Consider the following 23,499-nt stretch of genomic DNA (forward strand, 5'->3'; position numbering starts at 1 on the left):
TTGGTATACTTCGGATAAACGAGACTTGAAGGTTTCGTAGAAGATTAATTTAAAAATAACACAAAATTAGGTGAAGTGTATGATACCTCTGTCTATAATTAATTTTGTGATTTGGTACCACTGGTATCTGATACCAGTAACTCAACTTTTCGCGATATTAAAGGTTAAATCACAAATTATCTTATTGAATAGCAATAATAATTTGGCAAATACACTGCGTCGATGGGAAGGAGGGACATACCGTATGCTAGTGAGCCAAGCCCGGCTGCTCGGATCGTCCCCAACCCGTTTCAGCAGCAACCTAGCGCCGGGTTTCGACGTGGCCGCCTTCAGCACTCTCTCGTGAGGCGCCAGAACCCGCTGCGTCGGCGTCCGCGAGGGCACTTCTTCCACCATGACGTAGCTGCCTCGAGAGGACCGACAGACGCCGGCTTTGGCCAAGCATTGGGCTATTGCCTGAAATTATACGATTGCATGATGATACACGATAAAGGAATTCTTGATGAAATACCTACAATGAAAGAGGTTTTTAAGGTTCAGTGTAAAATAGCTGGCATTACCATTTCAGCAAAAATTTAAGGCACGGAAGAAATCTTCAAATAGGATTTTAAAGCTGGCACAAGTGGCAACACAATTTTTAAGACTGCACAAGATAATAGATAGCCTGATTTAAAAATCTATGTTAAGTTTTTATATATTATCTTTGTAGTTGGGAAAATGATTATCAGCTTTTTATGATCATACATAAAATTATGATCTGGTTTTAAAGGCTTTCCCTGAAAGCCTTTAAAATCTGGTAACTTTTATTATAGCAATAGAAACTACATCTCACCTCTGTAGTGGTCGTGTCATGAGTGACCTTCAGTATGGAGTACGGCTCGTGGAAGACCACAGCGTGGACCATGAGGAAGTGGATCTTGCGGCGCTGGGTCGGCGAGCCGGGTTCCGCGTCGATGTGGCAGCTCTCGCTGGCCAGCTCCTCCGAGCAGCGGGAGAAGATGAGGAGGGACGCCATGTTGAGAGGCTGGTTTGTTGGTGACCTTAAATGAAGAATGAAATGGAGCTTCAGTTTTAATTAATAGAAGAAATCCAGTTATAAGGATCGGGTTTAGCTAATGGCGATACTTTAAGTTGCTTAAGCTCTGTCGTATTATCTGTCTTATATCAGAAAAGTAAGGGTGACGGTTGACAAGTAACAAAGAGAAGATCAAGGCATTTCTATAGACACAATTTTTTGTTGTAAGTGCTACCTTGCAAGTATCCATCAAGTCATCATTTGGCTCTTTCCTTTAAGCCAGTGGTTCCCAAATCGTTTTGTCCACTTTGAGAACAAATTATATTTTAGCGGCCCCCATTGTTTCAATTTAAAATGCACCCGGATAAAATCACCCCCCAAGCCACTCCAATCACACAACGTCCCCATTTTTTTCTGGGTCCCACATCGCCCCCTTTAGACTTCGGGAAAGGCTGCTTTAAACAATCTATATATATAAAACTCAAGGGTGACTGACTGATTGACATAGTGATCTATCAATGCGCAGCCCAAACCACTGGACGGATCGGGCTGAAATTTGGCATGCAGGTAGATGTTATGACGTAGGCATCCGCTAAGAAAGGATTTTGATAAATTTCAACGCCAAGGGATGAAAGTTTGTATATAATAATACTTCTTAACGCGAGCGAAGCCGCGGGCAAAAGCTCGTATGGCATAAAGGTTTACCTTAATCTGACATGGCGGTATCCTGGGCGGAGGCACTGCAGGGGTATCACTCGCTGAGACAGCATGTAGTTTGTGTCCGCGTCGTATATCTCAAACCTTATGAACGCCAGATCCGGGAAGTTCACCTGGTATAGGGAAAAACATAATATATATTTTAGTTACTTACTTACTTTACTTTTAGGTTAACGAAGTAAAAAGTAAATGAGGAATGAGTTCCACGTCAATCAGACATAAGACTAAACAATTTGAGATGGATATAACAATAACGTTTTATTTGTGAATAAATTTGAATCAAAAACCACCGGTTCGTGTACTAACCCGGCGAGAAGAACCGGCTGAAACTCGCACGCATATAAATTATAACATCACGGTGATGGAAGTCATGCCACTCTTACTCCTGTCTCCAACATTAGTGCCTTGCTCATTCTCTCTTATAGTACCAACTCTTCATTCGTATCACTACTTCGCACTTTCAGATAGCGACTGTCTATTTGATAGCAGAATGCCTTACCTTAAATGTGAAAGTTTCGTTCCAAATAGGGTTCAAAGCGTTGCGCCTAGCGACTCTTGTCTTTATCTTCCTGCAGTCGGCTGGTACTCCCAGAATTTCGACTTCGACGTATGCGTTATAGAAGGAGTACACGTTTTCTGCCACATACTGCCCCGATATCACAGCCAAAGTCAAATGGGCAGCATGTATGCCATCAAACTCCTTGTCCATTGGGTTTAACCTAAAAATATTTTCAGAAATAATCAATATTTAGATAGATTGCACATAATATGATTCCAAAAATGCGAGAATCCTTTTTCTGCTTAGTATACTCTATTGGATTAACCTATCGGCTATCGCTACTTGTTCCTTTATTTCGTGCACTAAAAATTAAAATATTATAGCTTTCGCGTCCTATCGTGTTGCAGTCTATATAAGCAGACATATTGCGATGGGTTGATGAATAAATTTTTGTTTATTTAGAATTTAGATCAATGGATGGTGGCGGTAGAAGTAGAGATTTATCCATTATATCAATGGATGAATTTCTACTTCTACCGCCGATCATAATTTATCAACTACCTTCTGTAAGCTATATGGTTGGGGTCCCACATGACCCTGGGTTTCCTGACGTAGCCAGCGTTGCCGTTGCTCTCGAACATGGCGGCGTTGACGGCCATCGCCGCGTCCTCGGTTTGGTAGTTCAGCGCCACCAGCTGCACGCCACACGACCAGAACGTCACTGGGTCGAAGTTGGATGAGTCTATTCTTAGGCTGGAATAATGATGTTTGTTTTGTTATTGGAGCTTGGCATGGATCATTGTTCATAAAGCCGAAAGCATCTGGTAGTGCCACAGCAAAACGAACCGGTCGAGCAGTGTTAGTAGAATGGTTAAAAATTAAAATCTTTGTAAATCCATTATAAATACAAAATTACGTTTGTTGGCGTTTGAAAGTAACCAAATTACTATGTGGACCACGTCGTGATTTTGAATAGATAATCATAATTTTGCGTCAATTTCAAAAACTCGAACTCAAAAATTTTTTACTGACAGAATAAATTTTTGAAAATATTCTCTGAAAGTTTACATGATGCATACGGCTTAGAATATTACCGTCTTATTTTTCAATTCCGTGTTTCGTTAAAACCAATAATTATTAAGTCGCTATTCATCTTTTTAGTTTTTACACAACTACCCTCTCTTTTACCGATTTTATTAAAGTATTCAACAGGACCTACCCGGCGGGATAAGTTCTGACGAGCTGAGTCTCTGTGTGCGCGATGAGGGCCAGTGGGTGTTTCCTGCAGATCTTCTTGGCGATGGCCTCGTTGACGGAGGAGCATCTGTAGCAGGGGTGGTGGACGGCCGGCGCGTTGAGACACCTCGCCCTGGTCGAGTGCTGGCTGAGAGCTAGTTGCTGGAATACAGACAGACAGTTGCAGTATGATGCGATAGTAAAAATTGAAAGTGAGGTTTGGGTTGTCTAAGGCACAGAGAGTTTGTAGAAATCCGTACATTAAAGCGCAAACCCATAGACTAAGGAAAATATACTTACCGCAAACGATGAGTCAATGTGGATATTCTTACGTGCTTCATTACGTAGCCGATACAATTTTAGTGATATTGTCCTTACGAAAGTTTAGTTATTTAGTTGCTGCTAAACGTATCATTGAGTCATCTTGCTTATTCGCTGATTATACGTCCTATGGTGCTCTGAACAGTAAGTAAGAACATTTCCGCTTTTCAGCTCTCTTTTTTTTTATGAAATAAGGGGGCAAACGAGCAAACGGGTCACCTGATGGAAAGCAACTTCCGTCGCCCATGGACATTCGCAACATCAGAAGAGCTGCAGGTGCGTTGCCGGCCTTTTTAAGACGGAATAGGGGAGGGTAAGGAAGGGAATAGGGAAGGGTAGGGAAAGGAATAGGGTAGGGGATTGGGCCTCCGGACTCCGGTAAACACAATCACTCGGCGAAACACAGCGCAAGCGCTGTTTCACGTCGGTTTTCTGTGAGCCCGTGGTATTTATCCGGTCGAGCCGGCCCATTCGTGCCGAAATATGGCTCTCTCAACGAATAATTTTGTGTCTAAGCACACTTGGCCAAAATACGCGGCCGAAGTTATATTAAAATTAAATTTTAAATTTAGGCATGGTCTGATGCCACACCATGCCTAAATTACGTCGCGTTATAGCGTATGCGTAGCCAGCGCCCGATCCAGCTATTTCGCCGCTCCGGGCAAAATAATAATTGCCGCCCCAAAAACCGGCCAAGTGCGAGTTGCACTCGCGTACGAAGGCCACCGACGCGACACCGCGCCGCTCTCAATTTGCCGCCCCTCATTTTTGCCGCTAGATCGGGCCCTGTGCGTAGCGCATTGCAGGCGCCAGGCGTAATCATGCCGAACTTCGGTCGCGTATTGTCGTCTTGTGTGTTTAGACACTAAGAGTAAACTTACAGTTCCCGTGCTGTCGCTGCTCTCGGAAGACTCGAAGCTGCTGCACGGCGCACCACCGGAGTTCTCCTTCGTCACGTTGCTCGTCTGCTTCATAGAACTTCTTGGAGATATCGGGTTTAGACCACGAAATTTTATCGCCTGTAAACAAAGGTATAAAATTATTAATGTAGCATTGCTTTTCTAAATTTTATTGACTCGGTATTGCGAAAGATTCAAATGCTAAATATAGACTTTTAGATAGCTGTAAGTAATTTACCTGTACATATGTAACCATATCACTGAGTTCGCGAGCAATTTGGTTGCTTCTTTTTCTGGTAGCCGCATGTTTGAGACTACCAGCCGCTTCTCCATCTCCCTCGCTCCTTCGAAAACTCTGATAGAGCGAAAGGGACGTCCGGCCTGGCTTTTCCTCCATCGCATTTAAAATCTTATGGAGTTCCCTTTCTGGAAAAAGGAAATCGTCAAAACTAAAGAAGGTTCTCCGAATAAAGCTATTCTTGAAGCTGACCGCACATTTAAATATCACCGTACGTGCGCTGTACGCACCGCATAATATTTATTTATTTACCTATTTTATTTTATTTTATTCGGAAAACTTACAGCTTGCAGAAAATACAGTAAGAGTACAATTATAATAGAAAACATAAAGCCAATTATAAAGATTTCGCAAGTAAAGGTAAGACGTAAAGTATAACATAAGCTATGAGTCAAGTCACTCGACATGAAAAGTATAGGTAAACAAATTAAGAAACAACAGTCAATATCAGTAAGAATATTACAAAACTTAGGAAATAATACACCACAGCACTCACAAAACACAATAACAGGTAATTGAAATTATTACTCAATACAAAGTATGTAACAATTTTCATTTTTTATTTTTAAAATAGGCATTTGATAAAAGCTTACAGATTTCAGATGTTTTTATTTTAAAAATGTCGTCAATATTATTATCTAAATAAAAATTATTAAAACGTGCGTTAGCTCTACAGACAAATGAGTTGCGGCGGTAGAATGTTTTATAGGGTGGGACATGGAACGGTACGTAATTGCGAAAGTATCTTCTGGGGACATTGAAATTGAATTTAGATAATAGATCTGGAGCATCAATAATGTTGTTCATAATTTTACTTAAATAAACCAAATCGGAAATGTCTCTGCGATGATATAAGGGCAGGAAAAGTAAAAATATATAATAATAATAGCTCCCACATCGGTTTCGGTGACGGTGGCCGGTTTCATTGAAACCAGGCCAGCTACGCAGGAGTAATTTTATAGTGCCCAAGTATGTGCGCAGTACACTCTCTATTCCTCTCATAACCCAGTGGGATGGAAGACCGACACGACCGGCGAGAGATCAGGCGCAGGACCGACTTTTTACATGCTCATCCGACGCATGGATCATCTTACTTGTCAGACAATCTGGTGATCAGCCTGCATTGTCCTAACCAAACTTGGAAATAACATGTTTCGAACGCTTGAATCGAACCCACGACCTCCGAGTCAAGAGCCGCGCTCTATACCACTAGACCACGGAGGCTCGTAATATACTATAGTAGGTATACGAAATGCGGCGCGTACGGTGTGGACGAATATTATGTGATTTGACATCATTTCATACAACGAATTCTAAAATGCGGCGCGTTCGGCGCGTGCGTGCTGATGAATGTGCGATCACCTACGATAATGACTGACTGATTAAATTCTATTGATGATAAGAACCTTACCATCAATTTCATCGTCTTCGTCATAATCTTCATCGGAGAAGTACTCTGTGAGGGATGACCCGGCCGATTGGTTTGACATAATGGAGCTAGTCCTGTTGCTTGCGTCCGGAAGAGACGCGCTAGTGTTTCGGACTCCATTGGTCCTGCGAAAGACGAAATACTATTTTATAAAGACGATCTTCTATTATTTTTCAGGCGTTTGGTGTTCCATCGCAAGTTTCGCCTTGCTGGTTTTTGGTAATAGAATTACTGAATGTCTTATGGGAAAAGATTTCCTTATATCATCGTTTAATGAAGCTATCGCATCATTGTTTAACATCACATCGCATCAGACCTTTGATACACGGTTTTCAGACAATACCAAAGCCAAAAAGAAAGATAATGGTGGTTGATCTCCTCATGCTTACCTAAAAGCTGTGGCTAAAACTCCACCATATCCTTGTGCGGAGCTGGCTCCAGTCAGTCCAATAGTTGGACTAGATTCCACTGGCAAGAGCTTCTTGTTCTTTATAAGCACCTGCAAGAAACCGAAGGTCATATTAAATGCCATTATGCAATTCATGCCTTATCATAAAAGTCCGCCTTGAAAATATACGCGTCATAAATTATATGATAGCTAATTTAGACTAGTCGGCATAAAGAGATATGACATAGAAAAAGGTAAGCTGATAGCAAGATAACACGGAGGTCGGAGCCACCCCGCAAATTTTTATCATATCTCAACATATTGGTCGCTATTATCAACAGCATCAGCTGTTTCCTTGGCACCAACCTTTTTATTCTTTATCAGTCTTTATCTCTGTTTTTTATTGTATAAACTGTACAAATTCTTTTTATTATTCGTAAATTACAAGTGCATAATTATTGTCTGTATCGTAGGTACTGAGCTATTTGCTTTCGCGAGTCCTTTCTCAGAAAAAATTGTAACGTAAATTCGGTGTTGGTCCTAGCGTGTGGCGAACAGGTCAATCGTTTGGGGCCTCGCTTTTGCAGGGGCCTCGCAAGGTTTTTTTATCAAATAAGGGGGGCAAACGGGTCACCTGATGGAAAGCAACTACCGTCGCCCATGGACACTCGCAGCATCAGAAGAGCTGCAGGCGCGTTACCGGCCTTTTAAGGAATAGGGTAATAGGGGAGGGTAGGGAAGGGAATAGGGTAGGGGATTGGGCCTCCGGTAAACTCACTCACTCGGCGAAACACAGTGCTAGCGCTGATTCACGCCGGTTTTCTGTGAGAACGTGGTATTTCTCCGGTCGAGCCGGCCCATTCGTGCCGAAGCATGGCTCTCCCACGTATAAAGAAAAGGGCCTCGCTAATGCTAAGCTTGCTGGAATTACCTTGTACTTGAGCTGCTCCGGACTAGGCAGGCGAGGCTCGTCAGTGTAGTCCACTTCGAACAGAAACGTCGTCACCAGTTGGTCTCCGAACACTGCCTGGATGAATACGGAACTAGTAAAGCTATGGTCGTTTAGGTATCACCAGAGAAACAAAGTCACAGGCAGATGGCTAATCTACTTTATTTGGTTGGGCTACGTCAAGTGTTTATGTCACAGCACACATCAACTCGGAAAGGGATCGTCACTTCGCCTCACCGTCAACCAGGCGTCAACCTAACGTATGCACGTAACCAAAGGGTATCAGTAGCTCCTGTACGTCAACTCGGCTACGGCTAGGCGACGCGGCGCTTACGGCTCGCCAACCGCTGGCCCCAGATCAGCATCAGTTTGAAGCGAGAGTGGACGGAGAGAGGGAACGACGAGCCGTAAGCTAGTTGACCACGCTTCGCATCCCGGTTCGGAGCCTGTTCCGAGGCGAGGCGAGGCTTAGTGTGCGTTACAGTAGGGCGTTACATACAAACAATATTGAACGACTCGAGGCGATACCGTGCCGACATCGATCTCTTTCCGAGATGATATTATGTGTGCTGTGAGTTGTGAACTTGTGACCCTTTGTCGTGATCTGTCGGCTGTTCTTGAGATAGCCCGAACAATTTACGAAGGTACATCACAATATGCCTTTCAATTACTTCGTACCGTAGTCCGTATGTTCAGATAAAAAATATTCTTTTACTTATATAAAGCACATTTTTCTGTATTTTATTCGGTACTAAATCAAGATGGTTTTTTTTTTCATAATAATTTTGATAGTTTTCAAGTTTAAAAAATATACTTTGTCGATAGTTAGGGTGGGTTGCACCAACTTACTTTAACCATAACTTTAACTTTAACCGTAACAAAATGTCAATATTTGACGATAACCTTAACCTTAACTATAACTACGCCTCTAGTGCAACCCACCCTTATTAGTTACCTATTTAAAATTTAGACTGACCTCAAAAGTGCTAGCCATGACTTGCTGCTGTGGAAGACTACAGTGGTTCTCTATACTTAGAATTAGTGGGTACGGTGATGTCACGAAGGCACTCCTGCAAAAGACGAAAGTAACTTCTTTTTCTTCAGATTAAGTACAAAAAGTACAAAAAAAATCGTGAAGTATGGTAGTGTTTGTGTGCTCGTCATTTTAATTAAGTATCTTGAAATTGTCTTCGATCACGGCCTAAACCAGCTATTCCCAACCTGGACATTTCCATTGGCCCGCGGTAGTTAATCGATTTTGAATTTCACCCCCACCGACACAATAGCGCAAAGTGGTCGTGAAATTTTGCCACTTTTGAACCGTTAATTTTAAAGAACGTTCTTATTTTAACACTAAAAAATATTTTACTACGGTCCGACCGTCCGTGACGCCGCGCGCCGCGCCCGCGCCTAGACTAAAATGTGTTTGTGGCCCGTGTAAAGAAAAGTTTGAGGACCACTGGCCTCAACGATCGCGCACTGCTAAAATTTTTTTACTTACTTAACGACAAATTCAAGGGGAACGTTATATTTTTAGGTCTCCTTGGTGCGCGGTGAGCTCGCACGGATCTCCGTGTGTATCTACACAATCGGATCTGTGATTAGAAGGGTCTTTGTTGGGGGATCGGCTGCTGCCTGCTGGCAGGTATAATACGTTACTGGTAGTTTACATGAGCCTATTTCCCCCTCCAGTTTCACTGGCCGATTAGCTGTTGAGCACGGGCCGTTGGCACTTGGCACGTACCTGGCAATAGTCTCGACGACTCGTCGGAAGGGTATCTTGGTGGTGAATGTGTGGCCGTGGTAGATGACGGGGTTGCCGTCGTCGCCGTCCCAGCAGTCCAGCTCCACGCAGCGGCAACCCGTCAGCAGGACCTGAGCGGACAAAATGCTCAAATTAGGCAATGTCAACCATTTCCTATCCTATGTTTTATTATTTACCTACCTATATTTTCATAAATTTACATCTGCTTAAAATATAATTTAAGTACTTATACGTTTTTTCATACTATTCTAGTGCAGTGCTTTTATATTTAATTTTACACCAAATTCTTTAATTTTTTTAGTACTTTAACTTACTCACCGTGAAAAATTAACTGTTTTTTGTTGAACTAAATAATTATTAAATTATTAGAATAAAGTATGAAAAAAAACCAGGAAAAAGATCCGTGATCCGTGTGATCACTTATACGTACATCTCGGACCTGTTCCGACAGGTTTCGTGTCTACATAGCAGTTTAAGGTCGATTTCTCAAGGTTTGTTTCTTTACAAAATGGTCATCCTGAACCATTGTCACCCGATATCTGCCTTGTTCTCATCTCTGAACGTAAGATCGAGTCTCTCTGTGGTGTTGAAAGTTACGATGGACTACGGAAGCCGACACACCTAAGGCCTGACTGACCGAACGGTAGGTGTGACCTTTTTCTATCGTGGTTACAACTCTAGCTGTCGCAGATGCTGGGAAATCACTAATTTTGTATCTAAGCAATGTGTTCTTCCAAAAACCAAACAATCAAATAAGCTGAGCATACCTTGCACCCCGCTAAAACGCCATTCTTATCAGGAACACTTACAACGTCAATCATCGAAAAACACTTATTAGGGCATAATTGCTATAAAAACCTGTCAACTTGCCAGTTTTGTTCAATATTTTATTTCTTAAATTAGCTTAGTAACTATAAAAAAGGATTTCACTCAGACCGACCCACTTGAGTTCAAGTTGTGGCCCTTTTTACCTATGTTCCTCTAATTTTGCCAGTGTGTGTATTATATAATTAAAAAATTTAAATAAGGTTTACTATCCCTTTTCGGTAGACCGTAGAATAATAAGTACCGTACTTGTAAGGTAAGCAACAGCAAGAGTCAAGACTCAAGAGTACCACAGGGTTAGTAGGGTTACGTAGTTTATAATATTATTATACTCTTTGCCACAGGGTACAGAAGCAGCAGCATGCAGCATAAACGCGTACGCATAAGCCCGTGATAAAATTGTTCACATTATTCAATGAACATTGAAAAGAGGGAAACCTACGAGGCACGCGCATGCTCAAAAATATTGATTAGATCCTTAGGTTCGATAAAAGCGTGTAAGCTAGCTTCATTTCCAGAGTTTGAAAGTACTACCTATTTTGTTGAATAGGACGTTCCATTTTATAAAAATATTTTATGATTTAGATTTTACATTCAGTGTTCTTTAGCATCTTGATCTTTCTTGATAAAAAAAATAGTGTCAAAGTCAAAAGTCACAATCATGTCAAAAGGTGCTTGAAAAGTCAAAACTGACGCGTGCTTTGTAAACATAGAAATTATAAATATTTACCGGCAGTTTTTCATTACAGAAAAGAGTTTAGTTGTTTAAATTAATTTTAAAATGTCTGAAAATAACGGCGATATAGATACGAAAAATGTGGTGAAGAACCGGGAGCTGTTATATCGCATGATTATAAGGTAATGCGCAAAGAGAATATAATCACTACGACCTACGTCCGAAACTTTTTTCCGAAAGTTTATTGTCCTCTGTTTTGTTAGCTTTTAAAGTAAGTATATTTTATGTAAACCACAAATAATAGCCTGTTATTTCTATCACAGGTATATTCTAGGTAATGTGTGTTTTCGGCAAAATATGTACAATGAGTTACTAACGCAGCCATGAAAGATTTGAAGACTGCAAAAAACCATACATTTTAACCAATAAATTTCTTATTTTCTCTTGTTATGCTGATGTTTATCTCTTGTTTACCCACAAAAACTTTTGGATACATATTTCTGACAGGTTGTGTGAAATATAAAAAAATTGCATGGATATGAGGTTATAAAGTATACTCAAAGACATAATATGTAACCTAAGTATACTACATACATAACTTGCAAAAGTAACAATAATGATAATAATTTAAGCAAAAAAAGGTCTATAACGTTTGAATACTTCCGATCTTGTGATTCACAGACATAGCTACAATAATAAACTTGTTTCAGCCAACTGTTCTATGATGGGTTTCAAACTATAGCCGCTACTCTCTCCGCAGCTGTGCATGCTGATCCACCTTGTCCTCCGAGTGATAGGTAAGCGTAAGGACACATCTGCCGAACGTACGGCGCCGATAGTTCCGCCGACGGAAGGTTACACGCTAACTGAACGCGACGTAATTTACGCTGATGTCATAGAGAACTTGAAATACGTTGCGAGCAAATTGAGCCGAATGTTGTGCAGATGGGTCGCGACACTAAGGCATTTCAATAAGCGTATTAGTATAATATAATATGAGTAACATTTTGTTTTATACATGCATAATAATTTAAGTAAATGACAAAATCTTCCTAAATATGCACAAAATTGTGACATTTACAAAAATATTGAAAGGAAAAATACTGTTTTCACTTCAAAAGCTTATGTCCTTACAACATTCTCTCTGTTTATAACATTATTTATTGTATAAAAAAAGTAAGTATTAACACTTTAAATGTAATTTAGTAATATTTTTGTTTAATTTTTACACATATCTTACTTATGAGTGTTTAACGCACAAACTGGAGACAGTCTTCAAAAGAAAGAAAATAGCTGTTAAAGTCGTTGGAGGAGGCCTATGCCGAAAGGCACACTGTGTTAAATCTAATACTTAAGTATCTAATTTTCGAACACTGATACATTTTGATGTGAACAATTAAACCAAAAAACTTGTAAAGAAAACTTGTAAACACAGAATAAAGGGCTATTTTATTTTACTTATTTATTTTTTAATTTTTTAGGCTCCTAAATGTAATGATGGTGGGTCTTCAACATGAGCCAGACAGAAAAGACCGACTTGCTGCTTCTAGCGGAGCTGAGCATTTACTCGGAACTACTGGTTTTGGTAAGTTGCATGCTTATATGTGGGTGGAGCCATGCTTCGGCACGAATGGGCCGGCTCGATCGGAGAAATACCACGTTCTCACAGAAAACCGGCGTGAAACAGCGCTTGCGCTGTGTTTCGCCGAGTGAGTTTACCGGAGGCCCAATCCCCTACCCTATTCCCTTCCCTACCCTCCCCTCTTCCATTCCCTTCCCTACCCTCACCTATTAGCCTATTCCCTCTTAAAAGGCCGGCAACGCACTTGCAGCTCTTCTGATGCTGTAAGTGTCCATGGGCGACGGAAGTTGCTTTCCATCAGGTGCTTGTTCGCCCCCTTATTTCATAAAAAAAAAAGTTATATTATAAAATAAAAGTATGATTCATAATATTATGTCTATTCTATTTTGTTGGAACAGGCTTGTAACTTAAGCATTTTTATTATCTAATTATCTATATATTTAAGGTTAATATTACAATGAAAAATCTGGAACAGAATTTTTAATTTAGTAAATTGCAAGACTGACCTGTAATGAAAGCCAAATAGATAGTTTGTATCTAGAAAGTCAAACCATATCTTGCATTTTGATCAGTGATTGTGTGTAAGTGAGCTCAGGTTTTAACCCTCAATGTGCATCTTCGGGCTTTAGGGACCATTGGTACTTTAACCTCCATTACACATTAGATACTTTAACCTCCATTTTTTAGACCTGGAGTTTGAGATGGACGCGTCGTCTCTGGCGCCGGAGCCGGCGACGTACGAGACGGCGTACGTGACGTCACACAAGATGGCGTGCCGGGCGGGCGCGTTCAGCAACTGCGGGCAGCTCGTCGCCACAGGCAGTGTGGACGCTAGTATTAAGGTACTGGTATGATTCCCTTACTGAGAGCCCAAATTAGGATATGGCTTGTTAGGGAGATTAAACACATTATTAAAACACCTAGTATTAAGGTGCTGATTGTGGCCTTTTTGTTAGTTAAAATAAGGATATAGCTTGTAAAGATAGATAAACGCATTATTGACTTCGATACTGGTTTTGACGCAGGCAAGAATTGCTCTAGGCCTGCTATGTACTATCAGAGAAGTTGATTCCTATGCAAATCGGGGACCTAAGTAGTTTGGTTGCGTTACGTCAAACCCAGCTGACAGATCACAATTAACATTGAATTCGACCAAATAATGTTGGTCTGTCAATTGCATAAGAATCAACTTCCTCGATGGTATAAGCATTAAGTTAATAATGTCCAAGTGTGTGCACTCATAAGAGCTGCACTGTAACTTCCTTTGCTCATACCAATCATGAAAACTTTTTTTTGTTGGTTCCAAGTTCCAACCTAGATGTTAATTTAGATTCAAAATGACAGTACCTAATAGTATTTGGATTATATAGTATATTAATTATTATGTTTCTAATAGATTCTGGACGTGGAGAGAATGTTGGCGAAGTCAGCCCCAGAAGAAGTGGACCCCGGAAGGGAGCAACAGGGCCACCCTGTCATCAGAACTCTGTGAGTTCATCATTTTTGCTTATAGCAAAAATGATGAATGAGTGTACCAATTATTACACATACTTAGGCTATTTGCACAAGCTAGGTTAAAGTTGTCATATATCCAATATTTTATTAAAATATTGGATATATGAAAAGAAAGAACGAGAGGGTTCTTTCTGTTTGTAAAAGAAAAAGCATTATTGTTTGGAAAACAATTAACCCAGACAGACTCAATTAGGTAGGCCTTCTCTGGAAAAATCTGCTAAAAGAGACAAGAAGTAGCTAGAAAGACTTATCTGGAAAAATCTTTTAGAACAGATTCCAAGTTATATTCAAAATAATTATATTACTGAATGCCATGCATATCTAACTGTCTATGACTATATCCTCAGATATGACCACACGGACGAGATAACAGCCCTGGACTTCCACCCTCGGGAGCAGATACTGGTATCAGCTTCCCGAGACTGCTGTATCAAGCTGTTCGACATCTCCAAAGCCTCCGTGAAGAAAGCATACAAGTCCATAACTGTGAGTTCTTCCTAAAATAGTAAATTTTTGCTAACTTTCATTAAGTTACTGGCACAATAATTTGGCATAATATGAGTTAAATTGGTTGTTGATGCAATTTTCTCTTAATATTTTGCTTGTAATTTTTTTAATTTGCAAAATTAGAATTTTTATTGTTTCTCATCAGGTTTTGTAACACTAATTTGTCAACAAAGAAAAAAACGCAATTAATAGCCAAATTCGAATCTGGCAGATGATCAGCATGCTTTCATTTTACTTACTTTAGTCACAGGCGTAGATATTACTGTATGAAACAGAGGCCTTCAGATGCGTGTGTAAAAAACCAAATTTGTGGGGCCAAGAAGTTTTGCTATTCCACCAAGATTGGCAAAGCTCGTGAGCAGTGGCATAACTATAAAAGTAGGGCTGGCAAAATGCCACGGGCCTCCGACCCAAAAGGGCCCCGGCCCAAGAGGCCATGAGGTCAGAAAATTTTTATGCATTGTTTAGTCATTATTAACGTGACGATTTTTACTAATAGCCCTATTAGTAAAAATCGTCACGTTAATAATGACTAAACAATGCATAATAGTTCCACAAACATGGTTATATTCATTATTAAGACCGCTCCTGACTGAAAAAATCAAACATCGTCCTTCTCTCTTCACACTCACGCCCGTCTTTCATACGCCAGGTGAAAAAGGACGGCGCGGAATCATCGCCAAGTTAGTTTTACTTGAATAAAAGACGAACTATAAAAAAAACTAGGCCTTTACATCCGTTATGGATGATTTATACAGTATTTTTCAGAGCGAAGTAACCACTCCTCAAATACTGTAGTGCCTGGGACAAGATTTTTAAATGTCCGTATGGTTGCCCAAGCGCATACGGCATTCTCGCATCATAGTCGGCCTCGTCCAGAGGAAAGAACTAGTAATACGTCTGGGACCAACTATGTGCGGGTTTCCTCACGATGTTTTCCTTCACCGTACGAGCGTCCATATTATGTACTTGAGATCAGAAAATGAAAAGACGACGAACTATAATGATTATGAAAAAAGTGTTTTGAGCAAATTTAGGTTTTATCAATGCCTTTTTAGATATTAAAAAATATTAAAGAAAAGACAGCAAACTTCGAAGATCCAAGCAAAAAGAGTCTAAAATAAGGTTTTTTTTAAAAAAGAAACTATCGAGCATTTTTTGAGTAATCGTGTTTTCGTCTTGAGCATTTAATCTTTTGAAAACTGAAGTTACTTGTGTCAAAAAAACAGTTTTCTAGACCTTACAGATTTTGAGATCTAGGTTTAAGTATGAAGTCAAGTTAGGGTCAGGTGCGCTCTTAAATACTTAATTTTCAGGACGCAGAACAAGTGTTATGCGTGGCGTTCCACCCGCTGGGCGACCACATCATCGCGTCCACCACGCACCCCGTCATCCGCCTGTACGACGTCAACACCAGCCAGTGCTTCGTCTGCCCGATACCCACGCATCATCACAAGAAACAGGTCAACAGCATCAAGTGAGTTTGATTGCCTTAGTAAAATCCAGCTAAGCGCAAGTCGGTAATTGTGAATGTCCGTATAAAACTGTTCAAAATACTTTTGTATCTAAGAAACTATATCATCACAAAAGAAGTCCCGATTTTACTATTTGGTTATGTAATTCTTAAAACAATTAAATTGTCTCTTGCTAACTAACTTTAGCATCTAGGAAGCATTTATTAAGTGCAGCGGAATATTACACTATTATTAGAATTAAAAAATAATGCAATTTATGGTACAATTGAGTGTTATCCATATAATTTCATGCGAAATCAAGCGGCGATGCATCGTTTTGCTGCTATGTGGCACGACTAGCTAAGGTACAATTCCGTGCATCGCGATGCCGCTCGCGACAATAGTCAGAGTATGAAAGTGTATGGCACCGCTTCCGAGGCCAGCGACAGACGCGCGCGGCCGCGATCGATCGCGATGCACGGAATTGTACCTTTAACCTCAATAAATATAATTTTTTGAGTCGTAATAATATATTGTCCAAAATGGCAAATTGATATTTTGACTCCCCTCCTTCCAACCAGCTCATTACATGTGTCAGTCTTTATAGCATCTTGGTATTTCAGATTCTCTCCCAACGGCAAATACTTCGCTAGCGGCAGCGCGGACGGCAGCGTGAAGCTGTGGGACACGGTCTCCAACCGCTGCTTCAATACCTTCGTGGCTGCACACGACGGTGCCGAAGTCTGCTCCGTCGCCTTCACAGGGAACAGCAAGGTCGGTATACCAATACGGTCGGTCGCAGTGGCGGCCTTACTCACTCGCAGGTCATTGCGAGGCCCCGGGCAGCAGGTCTTAGCGAGGCCCCAGTCAGCAGGTCTCTGCGAGGCCCTTTGGCCGTCGGTCCACCACCACCGATACCGGGACCTCACCGCCAAAAAATCAAAGAAAGGTGGCATTTTATTTGATTTTTGGTGGTGAGGTCTTGCTTTCGTTTGACGCGAGGCCCCGGGCGATTGCCCTGTTCGCTACCCCCTAAGGCCGCCAATTGGTCGGTGTGTACGTTGAAGAAAAGTGTTAAATAGGTCCGTAAGCTCCACAGCTTCAAGCAATGACCACTCATTGCTTGACTACAACGACCAACTGGTGATTTTAATCGTGAAGCGTGATGACATTGATGCAAAATTCGACCAAAATATTCCCCAAAATTCCTACATTTATCCATTGTTATTTTTCACTTTTAACTCGCTCGAATAATAGCTAACTCCTTTCCACAAGAGCACGATAACAATATTTGCATGCGTGAATAACAAACGATATGTAAATATACGATTTTGTATATTATTCTCGCGACTATAGCGCAGTGAATATTTTTTGCTGTTCCGTTTCAGTATCTCCTGACATCCGCCATGGACTCGTCCATCAAGCTGTGGGAGCTGGCGAGCAGCCGTTGTCTGATTCAGTACACCGGTGCGGGAACCACGGGTGAGTGCTTGCAACATCAATAAATTGTTGTATACCATGAATTTCGTCTACAACAGTAGGAAGAAGTCTTTCTATACGCATTTCCTGCAAAATTCTTACACGTAAGCCTTTTTAGAAGAAAAAGCAGCCCCCCTGTGCCTGCCATATATAATATATGCCCTACATTTCTTTTTTTTCTGTTTTAAACGATTTTTTCCACAGGCAAGCAGGAGCACCACGCGCAGGCGGTGTTCAACCACACGGAGGACTACGTGATGTTCCCGGACGAGGCCACGACGTCGCTTTGCACATGGAACTCGCGTACCGCCAGCCGCTGTCAGCTCATGTCGCTGGGACATAACGGGGCCGTCAGGTGAGAGATCCAGGATTCACGAGAAGGTGTCTCGATGTCTTGCTCAAACTGACGCCGAAAGACGGCTTAATTTCCACGAGGGGATCACATTTTGGTATAAAAAACCGTTATCATCAACGAAAGTTCTCGGAGATTCACTAAACTAGTCCTAACTCCAGCGGGGTAATTCAAAATTCGATTCGTATTTGGAAACTTAGGGCGCGTTTATTGGTCAACATTTAGCGCTGCGAGCGTTTATTGGGTATCGGGTCAAGTCCGAGACAACATACGCACTGTAAATTAGGTTTTTAATACCAGAAAACGAAGAGATCAACAGACCCATAAAGCGTTTTATTAATTTGCATATAAAAATATGATCCGGCTCGAAGGACCAAAGTCGCCATTAACAATATATCGTTACAGGTGTATAGTGCACTCGAGCACGGCGCCCGCCTTCCTCACGTGCAGCGACGACTATCGAGCACGGTTCTGGTACCGCCGCAACACGCACTAGTCTAGTTGTAAGTTTAATAAATGTTTTATAATGTGTAAGGTTTTTGTTTTGGTTCCGGACTTTTCCCCAACAGTAGAGTAAGGTTCAATTTTATTGCGTGATGTTTTAATTAATTTTTATACTGTCAAAATGACAACTTTGATGATTACGCAGTAAAATATGACGTAGATTTTTTTTATTATAGATACAATAATAGCAATAAACTTGAACCATATCCGTGTGTGGCTAGAATCAACAATGTGATTCTAGCTAACGAATGAAAATTTATTAGTATCTTCTCGAATCGATCGATTATTTATTATAAGGCTGCATATTGAAAATCGAGATCTTAGTTTACAAAGAATTACCTCACTAAAAAGCTCAACTTCCACGGCCTGCGGCTCTAGCGAACGCAGATCGTAAGTAAAGGTCTTATACCTATATTTGTCAGCACCGTGCGCGTCAAACGCACCGCATGGTATACAAAATGCGGCGCGTACGGTGCGAGGTTTCACATAATTCATACAACGAATTCTGAAATGCGACGGTTCGGCGCGAGCGTGCTGATAATTGTGCGATCACCTTAACCTGACTAGAAAAAGTTGACTGACCTGACTATACAGCTCGACTGACGACTCGCCCTTCAGCTGGTGGCCAGTCAGGTAGGTGTTGTGGCTGCTGGCGATGTAGTACTGGCTTAGCGGCCCCGACATCTCGCGAGCGAAGTCCGACGCGTGGTACTCCTCGTCAGGGTTTGATGCTTTCCTGAGAAGTAGGCTTTGGTAAGTAGGGATGTAGATGTTTCGAGTTTTAGGTTTTCCCGAGTACGTGGTGGTGAGTTTGGTGGAAGCTGCATTATGTGGTCGGTATTAAGGGAAATATCATGTTGCTACTTGTAAAATGGCATCAGAGCAATTATCTACTTAGGAACATGGATTTGGTAATTGGTAGTCACTTTTAAGAGAAATACAACAAGACTGTATAATATAGCTTCAGACATCAGTTCTACTTAGATCAAAACTTTAACTTAGATGCGGATATTAGATATAGAAAGCGGAAAAGAAGATTCTCTTATAGTTTCTATTAATTCATCAATGTGACAAAACCATCCTTCCAGTCTTTCAAAGTTAGGTAAATGAAATAATTTAACAACCTACCCCAATAAATTGTTAGCTCTCCTCTCCGGGACGAAGGCGTAGTTGTCTTTGTCTGACAGGAACCTGACGAAACCCTCGAAAGACAGGCAGTTCTCTGCTCGCAATGATGGGTCAGGTTCATGCCTCTGAAAAATGCGTCACATTAGATTCATCAGTCACCAGTTTTAAAAAAGTTAAGTAATAAGTACTGATTAGCAGCCATTGATACATCGGCAGGTGCCAGAACCAGATATACTCACTACTATAAAGATAGTCACAGACGTGGGGGAGCCATGCTTCGGCACGAATAGGCCGGATTGACCGGAGAAATACCACGTTCTCACAGAAAACCGGTGTGCAACAGCGCTTGCGCTGTGTTTCGCCGAGTGAGTGAGTTTACCGAATGCCCAATCCCCTACCCTAGTCCCTTCTCTACCCTCCCCTATTCCCTTCCCTTCTCATCCCTATCCTCCACTATTACCCTGTTCCCTCTTAAAAGGCCAGCAACGCACCTGCAGCTCTTCTGATGCTGCGAGTGTCCATGGGCGATGGAAGCTGCTTTCCATCAGGTGACCCGTTTGCTCGTTCGCCCCCTTATTTCATAAAAAAGTAAAACATGTCTACGTGCAGCAACTGGCCGCTAGACTTTCATAATGTCTACTGTATCAATGTAAAGTCAGCCACCATAGACAAAGTATAAGCAAGTCTAAGCACTTTTTTCTGATTTGAGAATCCGTACACTTACGTGTATGATGTCCTTGAGCTGTTGTTCTGTTTTGGGCTCGTTTTGTCTGGTCTCGCAGAACTTTCCCAGCGTGGGTAGCGATAGGACCCGTCCACTCATGTCCGGGCAAGCGCCTGGTGATATTTAAGATCATTATAAGCTGATACGTTCTAAGATATTTATGGATTTTCAACTCAGCCTTAGGGTCAATTAATATTGGCCCTTAGATAACATTTGGCAGTATATATTTTTCTTTACAATTTGCTTACACATTACCTGGTAAGGCTGCTGCTGCTAAAACATCAAAGGCCTTTTTCCTCCCAGCTTTATCGCTAGGTGGTTCCAAATCTAGAGAACCGTTTCTTGTCAGGAGACCTGAAAGAATGAATTACTTTAACTCATGTTTGATTTTTCTTAATTTTTTGGATATTATATCTCACTTAAAAGTACTTATGTCTTTTTACCTGAACGAAAGGCAGATTTGCTCCGAAATAATTCTGGTGAGCTTCGGCTTTTTTCGGCACCCAATAGGGGTGACCTCATTCTAGGCACAGCCAACTGTTCGAAAACGTCCCGTAACTCCGAGCGCATCACCAGACTGAAGCTTCGGAATAAGGCGACGAAATCCATGAAGTCCAGTTGCGTCTCGTAGCCGATGGAGCCCGTTCTCAAATGTTTGAGGTTCTCCCAAAATCGTTCGCTTGTTTCCAGTCTTCGCAGGCTGAAATAGGTTGTAGGTGAGTGGATACTGTAGTTGAATTCTGCTCAAAAGGGATTATTTTCTGCAATTAATTTCAAACAGATATGGTCGCTTTAATGAAGCTGCAAGAGGCAAATCATGTGGCTGAAAACTTCCAGCCGTCCAACTTGGTTCGAAGAGTTTTGCAACTGGAATGCGTGCTTGCTTCTAATGCAATGACCATAAGCTGGTAATAAGGCGTGGAGATGACTGTGGCAGTATGACGTCAGGTGGTAAGAAGCTCACCTACTCCTATTGGGCGAGCCGCTGTAGACGCTGGCGGTGGTGAGGCTGCTGTGTCGCGGCGCGCTATGCATCTGGTGCGTTGACGCCGCGGAGTATGAACTGGAAAACAAAGGATATCTGAGTCATCACTTTAGTAAACATGTGAAAAAGGACAAAGATCCATCTTTAGGACGCGGATGGAAGAATATACAACATCGTGTTAATGGAAATTATGCCGTACGCATTACGCAGTGTTCTCACCTGTGTCGTGGTGATCCATGTAATGTTTCATCTTCGCTTCTCGTCCCTGACGTGTGTGAACCGTAACTTTTGGGTGAACTTTTCAATTCGGAAGTGGATTTGTTCTTTTTGAATTTGATCCCGGAACTTCGTGTTGATTCGTGCGAGTCTGTGTATTTGATTGGGGTTGAATGTGAGGAGCTACCGTACGCTGATTCTCTGCCACCGAATACCTGTAAGATGAAAGTTATTACTGAGGCAAGTACTATGGAGGACAGAATATGCATTGTAATTTTAGTGCAAAGCAGATATACTCATTACATATAATTAAGAAAAGAAAATTGCTAAGTATTATTATTTATTCGTTGAGCTAATCGCTAAGTAGATGCTGAGCAAGCAAGGAAAAGGTCTCACTCTAATAGCATCGGAGACGAGAGGTTCACAACAGCATCCGTCCTCATAGTATAGACCGGTGTATTTGTTTTTTAGCCACGCTAAACTTCTGTCTGCTAATTTTGTCTGACTTAGTAAGGCTTTTATCACAGAATGTAGACCCACTGCCCACACTCTGAAAAGAAAATGAAATAAATTGAATTGGCACCGCAAATACATTGCATAGCAATATGATTTAATTAGATTTCACTTCGCCAATTCCAACTGTCTTGACTCTTGGGCGATAAAACTAAGGCGTTGGCGCCCAACGTGGGGCTAGACCGATGAAGCCAAATATAAAAGAGCAAACTAAAATATTTCTGAAATATGAATTTCATTATATTTCCTAGAATATTCAACGATTTTAAGCTTACTTTACTTACCTGTACGAAAAAGAAGGGAACACAAAATGTACAGTCCGGTTATCACACAAGGTTTTGCCGTATACAAGTGATATGATGTACGCGCGCTGGCTGTGCGTCTCCAGGCCGTGTCGTTTCGCACACGCGCACAGCTCCGCTATCTCCCGAGGCTCCAGCAGCTTCCCGCCCAATCTCATGTCTTTGACGCATTGTAGGTCGATGAAGCTGAAAAGAAATTTCTTGATAGTTCCTATAAAGACCGACATAAAGGCAACTCCTAAAAAATTCAACTTTAGTAACTTTTGGCTTCTGATACATAATGATAATTAATCTATTATAATCTTCTGAAAGTCTAATTGTTGTGAATTGTAATAACAAAGACCCAATCTTAGACTTGGAATCAATCATCTCAAACCAGAATTCACCTCAAACGAAGATTGGTGGTACGTCAATTTAAAAAGGAATCTCCCATCTACCGATCAATTCACAAGATCGAAGAAATGGGTCACTGTCGGAAGAAATCTTACCCTTCCTCCCCGACCACGCCAGCTTCGTTCTCGTGGACGAGGTTGCCGGAGTACTTGAGGGGTATCACTTCTTCGGGGTTATACGATAGGTTCACTTCGGGCTGCTGGACGCCTTCGGATGGGGTGTCGCCTGTAACAATAAAGAATTTTCGGACTCGTTATCACTGGGACTATAGATTAAAAGAAAAGAAACGATGGAACAGAAACACGCATCACCTATCAAGTTAAAGTACTATTAGCAGACATTTTTTTCTTGTTAGAAAACAATTTGTCGTCTACAAGTTTTTATGTATTTCGTAAGAAATTGTGCCGTGATTATTTGATGTAAAGCAACAACGATTCTTCAGCAATGCAACTTCTAAAGAACAAGTTGCAGTAATTATACGCATCTGTATGTAGTTGCATATAAGGCAAAGGGCGGCGGAGAGCGCGGCAGGTGTTGCCTCCCGTCTCCTCCGGGTTCGCGTCGTGATTAAGTTATTGAAGTTATTACATAAAGTACACATATGTAAAATACCTATACTTAGCAATTAGTACACAATATGTCTGTAGGTATATGTATATTATTTTGTATTATATAATATTTATTAAAAGAGGACTGGTGACTTGTGTGGTCTGTCATTCACCTGACAGTCTGGATCCACTGAAAATCAGGGACTGCGAATCGCGGTCACTACCTGAGTGGATGCCAATTCAGTTTTTGATCATTACACTTCCTGCCTTGCTTCGTTGG

The 23,499-nt window shown here is 41.4% G+C and overlaps 2 protein-coding genes across 3 annotated transcripts in view; one reads left to right on the plus strand and one right to left on the minus strand.

Moving 5' to 3' along the window:
- LOC121725786 (1-phosphatidylinositol 4,5-bisphosphate phosphodiesterase epsilon-1-like) overlaps nt 1-23,499 on the minus strand; it is a 110,709-nt gene that overhangs the window by 3,598 nt on the left and 83,612 nt on the right. The window contains exons 11-33 of the mRNA XM_042112904.1: nt 22,767-22,896; nt 22,261-22,464; nt 21,860-22,013; nt 21,467-21,678; nt 21,227-21,325; nt 20,706-20,962; nt 20,518-20,616; nt 20,263-20,375; nt 19,539-19,663; nt 18,993-19,146; nt 9,496-9,626; nt 8,728-8,821; nt 7,734-7,829; nt 6,804-6,913; nt 6,397-6,539; nt 4,926-5,113; nt 4,670-4,807; nt 3,451-3,629; nt 2,793-2,984; nt 2,232-2,451; nt 1,721-1,845; nt 833-1,040; nt 242-456 (exon numbers count right to left, since the gene is read on the minus strand). Coding sequence (XP_041968838.1) covers nt 242-456; nt 833-1,040; nt 1,721-1,845; nt 2,232-2,451; nt 2,793-2,984; nt 3,451-3,629; nt 4,670-4,807; nt 4,926-5,113; nt 6,397-6,539; nt 6,804-6,913; nt 7,734-7,829; nt 8,728-8,821; nt 9,496-9,626; nt 18,993-19,146; nt 19,539-19,663; nt 20,263-20,375; nt 20,518-20,616; nt 20,706-20,962; nt 21,227-21,325; nt 21,467-21,678; nt 21,860-22,013; nt 22,261-22,464; nt 22,767-22,896 — 3,586 coding nt within the window. The remainder of the gene's footprint in view (nt 1-241; nt 457-832; nt 1,041-1,720; nt 1,846-2,231; nt 2,452-2,792; nt 2,985-3,450; nt 3,630-4,669; nt 4,808-4,925; nt 5,114-6,396; nt 6,540-6,803; nt 6,914-7,733; nt 7,830-8,727; nt 8,822-9,495; nt 9,627-18,992; nt 19,147-19,538; nt 19,664-20,262; nt 20,376-20,517; nt 20,617-20,705; nt 20,963-21,226; nt 21,326-21,466; nt 21,679-21,859; nt 22,014-22,260; nt 22,465-22,766; nt 22,897-23,499) is intronic.
- LOC121725787 (cleavage stimulation factor subunit 1) lies at nt 11,057-18,440 on the plus strand. Of its 2 annotated transcripts, none has more exons than XM_042112905.1 (11): nt 11,057-11,199; nt 11,728-11,814; nt 12,499-12,602; nt 13,287-13,441; nt 13,996-14,087; nt 14,462-14,600; nt 15,938-16,098; nt 16,699-16,849; nt 17,464-17,557; nt 17,759-17,909; nt 18,312-18,440. In XM_042112905.1, exons 1-11 carry the CDS (start codon nt 11,123-11,125, stop codon nt 18,400-18,402), a joined length of 1,302 nt encoding a protein of 433 aa, XP_041968839.1. In that variant the 5' UTR covers nt 11,057-11,122; the 3' UTR covers nt 18,403-18,440. The 2 variants fall into 2 exon arrangements, with proteins under 2 accessions (XP_041968839.1, XP_041968840.1); XM_042112906.1 differs by lacking the exon at nt 11,057-11,199 and adding an exon at nt 11,242-11,288.

Source organism: Aricia agestis, chromosome 3, assembly GCF_905147365.1.
Source record: "Aricia agestis chromosome 3, ilAriAges1.1, whole genome shotgun sequence".
In the NCBI taxonomy this organism is placed as follows: Eukaryota; Metazoa; Arthropoda; class Insecta; order Lepidoptera; family Lycaenidae; genus Aricia; species Aricia agestis.